This window comes from Patagioenas fasciata, chromosome 5 (assembly GCF_037038585.1).
Source record: "Patagioenas fasciata isolate bPatFas1 chromosome 5, bPatFas1.hap1, whole genome shotgun sequence".
Taxonomy (NCBI): Eukaryota; Metazoa; Chordata; class Aves; order Columbiformes; family Columbidae; genus Patagioenas; species Patagioenas fasciata.
The window spans coordinates 1,452,641-1,463,401 of NC_092524.1; the positions used below are offsets into that span (position 1 = coordinate 1,452,641).

A 10,761-nucleotide genomic window follows, 5' to 3' on the forward strand; every position below is an offset into this window, starting at 1 on the left:
GGGGGGAGGACCTGCGGAGAGGAGTTTGAGGAGAGGGGCAGGGACACGGGGCACGGCGCAGGCTCTGGGTCAGCGGGGTGGAGCACCCACTGTCCCCCCCAGGGCAGCACCCAACACCCCGGGACTCCCCGGGTGCCGCCACCCGCGCCACCGGCACCCACCTGCTCCCGCCCCCTGGGTGCTGCCACAGCACGTGTTGGCGTCCCGGCGAGGGCGGCGGGGACCCCCCAGCCCCAGCGGTGCCATCCGCCCCGCCATGTGGCAGCGGGGGCCGGGCTGGGTGTCCCCAAACAATCCCGCCTTTGAGCGGGGCCAGCGGGTGCCCGGTGACGGCGGCACAAGGCGCCCGGTCACCCGCCGCAGAATGGCCCTATTCTGGTGGCGGCAGGTGCCACGGGCTGTCACACGTGGGGCAGGGGTCCAGCTGCCCCTCTGCTTCATTTGGGGGGCTCAGAGCACCCGTACTGTTGTGGGACCCGAGCGGAGCGAGTACCAGCCCGACCAGGCTGGGGACAGAGCCGGGCGAGGGAAGGGGCAGATGCGGTGATGGAGGGGACACCGGAGGGGACACCGGAGGGGACACCAGTGCGTCCCCCCACCCGTGGGAACCCGCGCTGCCCTGGTCTCCACGGGGGTGTCGTTAGCGGCACCCCATGGCGGTGGCACCGGCGGATGTGCCCGCTTGGTGGGGACCCGCGGGGCAGGGACCCCACAGGGTGCCCGTGTCCCCTCGGGATGGGACCCCACGGGGTTCCCCGGTGGGTGCGCGCTCCCCCTACATCGTGTCTCCGTGAGCTCCAGGACCGTACCGGGACCGTACCCTGGTCCGTGCCCGGGACCATATCGGGACAGTGCCGGGACCGTACTGGGACAGTGCCGGGACCGTACCCGGTTCGTGTCCGGGACCATACCGGGACGGTGCCAGGACCGTGCTTGGACCGTACCGGGACGGTGCCGGGTTCATGCCGGAACCGCGCCCGGGACGGCGCCCGGATTTGCTGCGGGACCGCGCCGGGACCATGTCCGGGACGTTTCGTGACCGTGTCCGGGACGCTCCGCGAGCGGCCGCGGGAGCGGGCGGGGGCCGGGGCGATGCCGGAGCAGCCCGGCGGCCCGGGCGGGGCGGTCGCTGTCCCCGCCCCCGGGGCTCTCCCGCCGCTTCCTGCGGGCACGGTCGGGCCGGGGCGGCGGCGGCGCGCGGTGAGTCCGGCCCGGGGCGCGCGGGCAGCGGCTGGAACGCGGGCGCGCGGGGCCGGGGCGCGCCGGCGGGAGCGGGACACGGCGGGAGCGGGACACGGCGGGAGCGGCGCCCGGGGTCCCCGTGGGGAGGGAGATATCGACCCCGGTGGGACGGGAGATGTCGATCCCGGTGGAGCAGGAGCCGTGGGTCCCGGTGGGGCGGGAGCCGGGACTACCGGGGGTGCCCGGTGGCGGCGTGGGAGCCGCGGGCCCCGGTGGAGCAGGCGCTGTGGGTCGTGGGGGTGCCCGGTGCTGTGGGTGCCAACGGGGTAGGAGCCATTGCATCCCCGTTGAACAGGATTGGTGGGTCCCAGTGGGGCAGGATCCGTGGGTACTGGTGGGAACGTTAGGGAGGAGGGTCCTGGTGAGCCGTGGGGCAGGGCTGTGGGTCCCAGGGGAGTGCAGGGGACTGGGGGTTCTGGAGTACTGGGAGACACCTGGGCTGGGGGAGCCCAGGCCCAGCCAGGGGTGCGGGACAGAGGCTGCGGCACATGGGGTGGCCCCTAGGTGTGCGCCAGGACCTGGGCAGGGGTACCACACCGGGAACCCCCGCTGTGTGTGGGGTGGGGGTGCCCCGTGCCCCTCCGGTGGGATTAGGTAGCAGCCCGCCACGCGGGATGCCACGGGCACCGGGCACTAAGAGGCTTTGGCAGCTCCGCAGAGTCAATGCCACCGTGTCCCAGGATTGTGGCACTGCGGGTGTGGGCTCTGGTCCCGTCTGGACATGGCATCACGGCTGCCGTGGTGTGGGCACCCCCGTGGTGCTGGACCACCTGCGGCACCGCGATGCCGCGGGCAGGGATGCCAGCACCCGGCTTGTGCCCTCTGGGCGCTGGCGGTGCCAGCCGGGGCTGGGAGCGACAGCCGCGCCGCGGCAGCTGGATGGGAGCCGGCAGCGACCTTCCCCGCTCCCAGGGCCGCTGGGATCCTGGAAAATGCCTGGAAATGGTGAACCGCCTTCCCTTATATGGCTCCGCCGGGCTGGCTCTGCTCCGGCCCCGCTCGGCCGGCTGCCCGACCCGGCACCCCCAGCCTGCCCGCCCTCTCCTCTCCCGGCGTGCCGTGCCGTGCCGTGGCCCTGGGAAAGCGCCGTGGGCCGTGCCTTGTGCCCCGTCTCCCGCGCAGGAATGTGTAACAGGGCTGGCGATCCCGCGGTGGAGAGAAAATTCCACCTCCTTTGTGCTGGCACTGATGGCTCAGCACAACCCCGGCCCCTGCCTCAGTTTCCCCTGCCTGGGGAGTTTTGGGAACCCACTGTGCTGGAGCCAGCCCCCCAGTGTCCTTGCCTGCAGCACCTCGGGGCTGCATCCAGCTCGGGAGCCTGGGGGCGTCTCCTGTCCCCCGTTCAGGGTCCCAGCAGCCCCCAGCCTGGGGGGATCAGGGGGAGCAGCTCGTTCCCCTGGGTGTGAAGGTCAGGGCTTATCCCCACCCGGAGGAGGTGGCAAGTGGGAGCCGGGGGCTCTGACCGGCTGCGTGTCCACCGCGGTGCACGGGGGGGTAAGAGGATAACCCCCCCCCCGGCGCCAACAGTGGCTGGGGGGCTGAGGCGAGTGGCCGCCGTCCCTGTGACGTGGGGCTGGCGCCGTAATCCCGGCGGGCTGAGCGGATTAGGGCAGCCGGGGGCGGCCTTTGGGGACGAGTTGCGGTGGCCGCAAATCCCTGGCCATGGGGCATCACGTGGGGGACCCCCCGTGGGCACGAGGGAGCCGTCCCCCCGTGGCAGCCATGGGGCGGCTGTGCCCCGATCTTTTCCCCCAGTGCCACCCAAGTGTCCCCCCTTGGCCCCCCATGGGTGGGGATGGAGGTTGGACTCTGCAGGGGGGTGATGCTCGGGGTCTGCTGGCCCCAGTGTCACCGGCAGGACGGGCTGCCCATGGGGCTGGGTGCCCCTTTGGTACCAGGGTGCCCATGGGGTTGTGTCCCCCTTGTCTGAGGTTGCCGTGGGACCAGAGCAAAGCTGAAAGATTTGGGGTTTGGGGGCACTGCTCCCCAAATCATCCAGAGCTGGGTGCCAAGAGGGTGCTGGCACCTGGGGGCCCGGGCTGTGGCACAGCCTGGGGCTGTGGGGCTGGGCCTCGCTTTGGGGGCACTGCGGTGGGTTTTTGGGGGGCTCCTGGCTGGCGCGGGAAAGCCGCGGGGAGGGCGGTGGCGGGATGGCGGCCATGCGGCACGGCTGCGGGGAGGAGCTGGCGGGAACCAGCCTGACCGGTTCGGTGCCAGCACCCCCAGTGCCGGGGGGCTCGGGCGGCCCCGCCGCCGGCACGTGGCCCGGCTGAAGGTCACCGTCCCCAGGGCCACCCGCCTGCTGGGGTGAGCCGGCTCGGTGCCCTGCCGCAAAATGTCCCTCTGCCAAAAAGCACGGCAGTGAGCCCTCGCCACTCCGGCACACTTTGCCGCTGGCGACTGGTTTTCAGGTGCCTCGACCGAGTTGGTGGCACTGAGCAGTTTTGGTGGCACTGAGCAGTTTTGGTGGCACTGAGCGGTTTCGGTGGCACAGGAGGATCCCGGTGCCGCGCGGGAGCGGCCAGCGGTCCGGAAGGGCGAGCCGGTGCTGAGCTCACCGGGAAGGTGTCCCCTGGGCGCGGTGGTGACGCACAGCCCCGGGACACGGTGCCGGCGGGTTGGGACTCGGTGTGGTGATGGCACAGGTCTCACCAGGACACCTCGTACTCTGGGAGCGCAGCGCCTGGCTCCTGGGGCGCCTCACCCAGGGTAAGAGGGGAGCGAACCCCCAATCTCAGGGCCTTGACGGGCAGGAGACCCGGGAGGGGCTGTGCCAGGATCTGGCTGGGCTCTATCCCGCCTTGGCCGATCCATAGCTGGGGATTTTTGGGGTTAGGGGATGCTGGCACCCACAGCCTGGAGGGTTCAGCCATCAGGTCAGCCCCAGGGGCTCTTCTACCATGATGGGGGTGTGAGCCTCCCTTGGCACCCCCAGACCTCAGGGGGCCTCCACACCCCCTAACCATGCCACTCTCCTCCCCCAGACCCGCCCTGTGCCCCGCCGGTGCCGGGGGATGCCGGCATGCCGGTGCCCGCCGTGCCGCAGCGCCCTGCCCTGAGCCCGGTGCCGCAGCCCAGCCGCGCCATGGAGGAGCCGGTCGGCGGGGGGGCCGAGCCCTGGGCCGAGGGGCTGCACAACACCAACAACAACGCGTCCCCAGGAGGGTGGCCGGTTAACCGTGGTGGGCACCCCCTGGCACCTTTTGGTGGCCCCGGGGCTGAGCCCAGTTACCTGGGGCGGGTGGTGCTGGAGATCGTGGAGTCGGAGCGCACCTACGCCCGCGACCTGCGCAGCATCGTGGAGGTGAGCGCTAGGGGGACACCCCAGGGTGGGCTTTCGGGGGGCTGGTTGGTGGCACCGGTGCCAACCGCGGCTGCCATGCAGGGTTACCTGGGCAAGATCATCGACGCGGAGGAGCCGGTGCTGCGGCCAGAGCAGGTCAGCGCGCTTTTCGGCAACATCGAGGACATCTACGAGCTCAGCAGGTGGGTGCTCCCGGTGCCGCTGGGGGTCACAGCCGCTACCACCCTGTCCCGCATCTCCTGTCACCCTGTCCCCTCTGTCCCCCCTTAGCAATCTGCTGCAGAACCTGGAGAGCTGTGCCAGTGACCCCGTGGCCGTGGCTGTCTGCTTTGTCACCCGGGTAAGCGTGGGCATGGTGGGGGGATACTGGGGAGGCGCAGGGTGACACTGGGGGAGACACAGGGACCGTGCTGGGCTCTCACTTCACTCCCCCTTCTTGCAGAGCCAGGAATTTGCCATCTACACACAGTACTGCAACAACTACCCCAGGTGAGTAGGGGGGCACAGGTGAGCAGGGGACGGGCAGGGGACGAGCAGGGGGCTGAGCCGCTCCATGCCCACAGCTCGGTGGCAGCGCTGGCCGAGTGCATGAGGAGCAAAGCCCAGGCGCGGTTCCTGCGCGAGTGCCAGGAGCGGCTGCGGCACGCGCTGCCCCTCGGCGCCTACCTGCTCAAGCCTGTCCAGAGGATCCTCAAGTACCACCTGCTGCTCCAGGTGAGCTGGCACACGATGCGGGGACGTGGCACGGGCACCTGGCAAGGTACTGGCACCTGGTGGGGTCTGGGTGCCTGGCATGGCACGGGGATGTGGCAGGGTGTGAGTTCAGGCAGCTGGTGTGGCACTGGCACCCAGCACAGTCTGGGCACCCGGCGTGGCACATTTCCCTGGCACAGCCTGGCCACCCGGTGTGGTGTGAGCTCATGGTACCATCACCCTTCCCTGGCACATCCCCGTCCCCCAGCGTGGCGCACGCCTGGCACTGGCTGCCACATCTCCCCCAGCGCAGCCCTGACGCTGTGTCCTTTGCCGGCAGGAGATCGCCAAACACTTTGAGCACAAGTCAGGGGATGACTACGAGGTGGTGCTGGAGGCCATCGACACCATGACCTGCGTCGCCTGGTACATCAACGACATGAAGCGCAAGCACGAGCACGCCATCCGGCAGCAGGTGGGTGGCACTGGGTGGACACTGTGGTGGCAATGGGTGGCCTGACGCACCCACCTGTCCTCCGGGGACCCCACGCAGGAGATCCAGTCGCTGCTGCTGGGTTGGAAGGGGCCGGACCTGACCAGTTACGGGGAGCTGGTGCTGGAGGGCACCTTCCGCATGCAGCGGGTGCGCCACGAGCGCACCGTCTTCCTCTTCGACAAGACCCTCCTCATCACCAAGCGCCGCGGCGACCACTACGTCTACAAGAGCCACATCCCGGTGGGTGCTGGGGATGGGGACCCGGGGGGTGCTGGGGATGGGGACTCGGGGGGTGCCGGGGACAAGGTGCTGATGGCTGCTGGCTTCTCTCCGCAGTGCTCTTCACTGATGCTGATCGAGAGCACGCGGGACTCGCTCTGCTTCAGCCTGGCTCACTACAAGCACGGCAAACAGCAGCACAGCCTGCAGGTAGGGGGATAACGGGGCTAGGGGGCACCCTAGGGACCCCCCTGCCCGACCCCACTGCCCTCCTTATCCCCCATCCAGGCCAAGAGTGTGGAGGAGAAGCGCTTGTGGACCCACCACATCAAGCGGCTCATCCTGGAGAACCACCATGCCATCATCCCCCAGAAGGTGAGGGTGGGGGAACGGGCACCGCGCTGGCACGGGGATCACCCCCACACGGCAAGGGGAGAGCGGCTGCACCCCAGCTTCACCCTCTGTCTCTCTCCATCCCAGGCCAAGGAAGCCATCCTGGAGATGGACTTGTTCTGTGAGTGCCACCAGCAGCTCGCGGTCCCCTCCCTGCCCTCGCCTGTCCCCTCCGTCCCCCAGCATCACCCCCCGTGCCCACAGACCCCCCGCGCCTGCCCCGCTGCAGCCCCGAGCACCTGAAGAAGAGTTGGTCCTCCCAGCCCCTGGGTGACAGCGCCGAGCCGCGCCAGGGCCGCCGCCAGTCTGGTGAGAGCCGCGTGTCCCCGGTGTCCCCACCACCGCTGTCCCCACCACTGTGGTCCCCTCCCGGGGGCAAAACCGTGGCAGGGTGGCACTGATGTCCACAGGGACGGTGGGCACTGGGTGCCAGTGCTGACAGGTGTCCCCTGTCCCCGCAGAGCCCGTCCAGCAGCGGGACCGTGCCGAGACGCTGCCGGACCGGCTGCACGGGCACACGGGGCGCAGGCAGTCGGGTACGGATGGCAGTGGGGACTGGGGATGGCTGGGGATGCTGGTGGAGCTGGGGATGGGCTGGGGGACATGGGGACAATGCCACCATCACCCAATTTGGATGCCAACCTTTTCCCCGCAGAGCCCGCCAAGCAGATCCTGCAGCAGCTGGGCGAGCAAGGTGAGCCGGCATGGCCGCTGGCACCAGGGGGCAGGTGGAGGGGGAACAGGGGCTGGGGGGGGTGGAATTTTGGCTGCTGACCCCACTAACCTCCATGTTTCTGTTTCCTGGCTTGCAGGGCTCAAGGTAAAACTGGGGCGCAGGGGGGTTGGGGTGCCCGGTGTCCCCCAGCACTGTCACGCAGTTTGCTGGGGGGGACACGGGGCACTGAGCCCAGTGCTCCCCCCACGAGCAGCACGCCGGCAGCGACGGGGCTCTCCTGGAACTGGGGGAGCCCCCCCAGCACCCCAGAGCCTGGGCAGCAGCTGAGGGGATGGTGGAGGAGGAAGAGGAGGAGGAGGAGGAAGAAGAAGAGGAGGCTTTGGGCAAGGGCTGCCAGGAGGAGCAGCCCGGGGAGCTGTCAGTGGAACCCCAGGAGGAGCAGGTACCCCCCCGGCCCCCCAAACCCCAGGGAGGGCACCCACTGCATAGTGGTACACGGGCACCCCACATTGCTTTGGGGCATCCCACATCATTCCCAGGGAACCCCACGTGAATTCTGGGGCACCCGTATTGTTCCCAGGGCACCCTACATCACTCCTGGGGTACCCCACATCACTTTTGGGACACTCCTCGTTGATGCAAGATATTTGGCTGTAAGGGGTTCCTGCTGGAAGCAGCTGGGGGTGTCCCTATAGCTCGTAACCCCCCACATTTTGCTCTCATGCAGACTGGGGGACACCTCCTGGCACCAGAGGGACCCAAGCGGCCGAGCAGCTGGGGGCCAGGGGGGACCTGCGAGAAGGTCAGTGTGCCCCCATTGTCCCCCCAAACGGGTCTCGAGGGACCCAGCACCCACCTGCAGGCTGGCAGCACCGGGGAGCACCCCGAGGGGCCGGGGGCACCCAAAACCCCGTCCCCAGCGGGGACCGGCAGGGAGAGGGAGCCAGAGCGCGCGGTGGCGGAGGATTCACAGGGGCTGAGCAGCGAGGAGGAGGAGGAGGAAGAAGACGGAGCCGCTGGCAGCATCCTGCCGCCCTCGGTGCTGGACCAGGCCAGCGTCATCGCCGAGCGCTTTGGGGGCAGCTTGTCCCGCCGCAGCAGCCTGGCGCTGGAGGGGCCGGGGGGGCGGCTGGCCAGCCGCAGCGGCAGCGCCCTCAGCCTGGACGGCGTCCCCCACATGGACACCGTGGAGCCCGGGGGGTCCCGCAGCTCCGTCCCCTCGCCCGAGCCGCTGGCCGGAGCCCGCCGGGAGTCGCTGCTCTCCAGCCGCGACCGGCTGCTCCTCGACAAGATCAAGAGCTACTATGGTCACGCTGACCGCGGGGACGGCGGCTTCGGCGTCTGCCGCCGCGAGAGCCTCAGCTTCATCCCCAAGGGGCTGGTGCGAAGCTCCGTGTCCCGTATCAACGGCCTCCCCTGGCCCCCGGTCAGCCCTGAGCCGCGCACCCAGCCGGCAGAGCCCGCGGCGTCACCGCCGGAGCCCACGGCGTCACCCGTAGTGTCACTGGAGGAGCCATGCCGGGAAAATGGGGTGCAGCCCTCCGAGCCGCTGCTCATCCTGGAGGAGGACGACGTGGGGACCACGGACGCGGGGACCACGGACGCGGGGACCACGGACGCGGGAACCACGGACGAGGGTCCCCCCCCACAGCTGCTGCTGACCCCCCCGCACCCCGGCACCAAGGTGTACCAGCTGGCGCGGCAATACAGCCTCCGCATCAAGAGCCACCGCGCCCGCGCCCGCTGTGCCCTGCTGCAGCCGGACGAGGCGGGGGACCCGTGTCCCCGCACCCCTGCGCTGGCCACGCCACGAGATGGGGGGCTGGCGGTGCCCCCCTCCCCAGCTGCTCCCCACAGCCCCTCCAGCCCCGAGCCCTTTGCCTGGCCCGACGTTCGGGAGCTTCGTGCTCGTTTCGGTGCCCCCCGGCCCCCTCCGGTGAGCCGCAGCCGCTCGGCGCCCGAGGGGCCGTGCCGGGGGGGGCGTCCGGCCGAAAAGGAACGTGGCGGCGGCCGGAGCCGCAGCGCCGAAGCTGGAGGGGGACCCAGCACTCCCAGCCCGGCACCGGCGCGACACGGCAGCGATGGGGCGCTGTGGGTGGCGGCCGAGGCGCCCCTGGGTCCCGGGCAGCGGGTGCTGGTGCTGGAGCGGCTACCGGCCCCCCCCGAGCCCCCCACTTACGTCCAGATCCGCTCGCCCACCACCCGGGAGAAGATCTGCTTGAAGGCGGTGGTGGAGCGCTGCAAAGCCTACCAGGCGTCCGAGGAATACCGGCGGCGCTGCCCCCAGCCCCCCGACGCCCCCGAGCAGCCCCCTCGGCACGGCCTCGTCAGGGACCTGCGGCAGAAATTCCAGACCCTGGACGCTGCCAGCTAGGGTGGGCGAGGAGGAGAAGGAGGAGCGTCCTGTGGACCCCCCCGGGGAGGAAGCACCCCCGGACCCCCAGTCTGCCCAGGAGAAGGGGCAGCACATGGAGCTCCAGCTTACCTAGAAAAAGGGGCAATGCATGGACCCCAAAACTTGCCAGGAGAAAGGGCACCCCCAGGAGAAGGGGCAGCCTGGGGATTTGCAGCCTACCTGGAAAAATGGGCACCCCAGGGACCCCAAAACTTGCCGGGAGAAGGGGCACCCCATGGGCCCCCAGCTCACCCAGGAGGAACACCCTGTGGATCTCCAACCTACCTGGAAGGAGGGGCACCCCAAGGACCCCCCAACTTGCCCAGGAGAAGAGGCACCCCCAGGAAAAAGAGCACCCTGGGTACTTTCAACTTACCTGGAAAAAGGGGGCACCCCATGGTCCCCCAGGCTGCTCAGGAGAAGGGGCACCTGTGAACCCCCAACCTACACAGGAGGACACCCTGGGGACCCCCAACTTGCCCAGGAGCAGCCCCTGGACCCCCAGCTCACCCAGAGGGAACACGCTGTGGATTTCCAACCTACCTGGAAAAAGGGGGCACTCCCTGGACCCCCAAGTTGCTTGGGAGAAGGAGCACCCTGGGGATCCCCAATCTGCCCAGGAAAAGGGGCACCCTGGGGCCCCCCAGCTTACCTGGAAGCAGGGCCCCCCTCACGGCCCCCCAGCCCACAGGGGCACCCCGCGCCCCCCGGTGCCCAGCACTGCGCCCACCTTGCTTTCACATCTTTATTAGAAAAAAAACCCCAAACTGAACCAAAAGTTCCTCTCTGGTCGCCCGCGCTCCCCCTGGCCGTGGGGTGCAGGGGGGGTCCCGGGGTGGCGGGTGCGGGCAAGGGGGGGTGGGACGATGCTCTTTGGTTGGTGCCCGCGGGGGCTGGGGGTGCCCCCTCTGCACCCACACGCTGTAGGGGGGTTATGGCTTTGGGGGGGGCACCCACAGCAGCCCCCTGGGTGGGTGCTGGGGGGGACATGCACGCGTGGGGGGCATGCACACCCGTGGCCGTGCGTGCGGAGGGGGGTGCACCTGCATGCGGGACACGCGTGTGCACGTGTGCGTGTGGGGGGACACGTGTGTGGGTGGGGTCACGCGTGTGCACGGGGCTGCTGCACCCCCCCACGCGTGGAGGCACCCCTGGGTGCACACCCCCCTCGCACACGCGTGTGCACACGGGGACATCCGTGTTCACCTCCACAGAGGCGTGTGCCTACCCTGAAGCATGGAAAAGGATGTATATATATAAATACAAATATATATATATATATACACACACATGTGCACACGGGCATGGGTCCGACGTACAGGGGGTGCGCACGCACCTATACC

The 10,761-nt window shown here is 69.6% G+C and overlaps 1 protein-coding gene across 1 annotated transcript; it reads left to right on the forward strand.

Annotated features, from left to right (window-relative positions):
• The first annotated feature begins 3,393 nt into the window (after positions 1–3,393).
• Positions 3,394–10,699, forward strand: LOC136102174 (pleckstrin homology domain-containing family G member 3). The gene is made up of 16 exons (XM_065839067.2): positions 3,394–4,546; positions 4,628–4,728; positions 4,817–4,886; positions 4,989–5,035; positions 5,110–5,260; positions 5,580–5,714; positions 5,793–5,975; positions 6,072–6,164; positions 6,243–6,329; positions 6,435–6,468; positions 6,552–6,656; positions 6,809–6,883; positions 7,003–7,041; positions 7,160–7,167; positions 7,277–7,465; positions 7,751–10,699. The coding sequence occupies exons 1-16, from the start codon at positions 4,265–4,267 to the stop codon at positions 9,395–9,397; spliced, it is 3,246 nt and encodes a 1,081-aa protein (XP_065695139.1). The 5' UTR covers positions 3,394–4,264; the 3' UTR covers positions 9,398–10,699.
• The last annotated feature ends 62 nt before the right edge of the window (positions 10,700–10,761 follow it).

Excerpts from the sequence above, each read along its gene's own strand:
- LOC136102174 (XM_065839067.2), top strand. The coding sequence starts at position 4,265 with ATGCCGGTGCCCGCCGTGCCGCAGCGCCCTGCCCTGAGCCCGGTGCCG. Across the intron at positions 5,036-5,109 it reads TACTGCAACAACTACCCCAG|CTCGGTGGCAGCGCTGGCCG; the intron begins GTGAGTAGGGGG and ends CCATGCCCACAG. Across the intron at positions 6,469-6,551 it reads CCTGGAGATGGACTTGTTCT|ACCCCCCGCGCCTGCCCCGC; the intron begins GTGAGTGCCACC and ends CCGTGCCCACAG.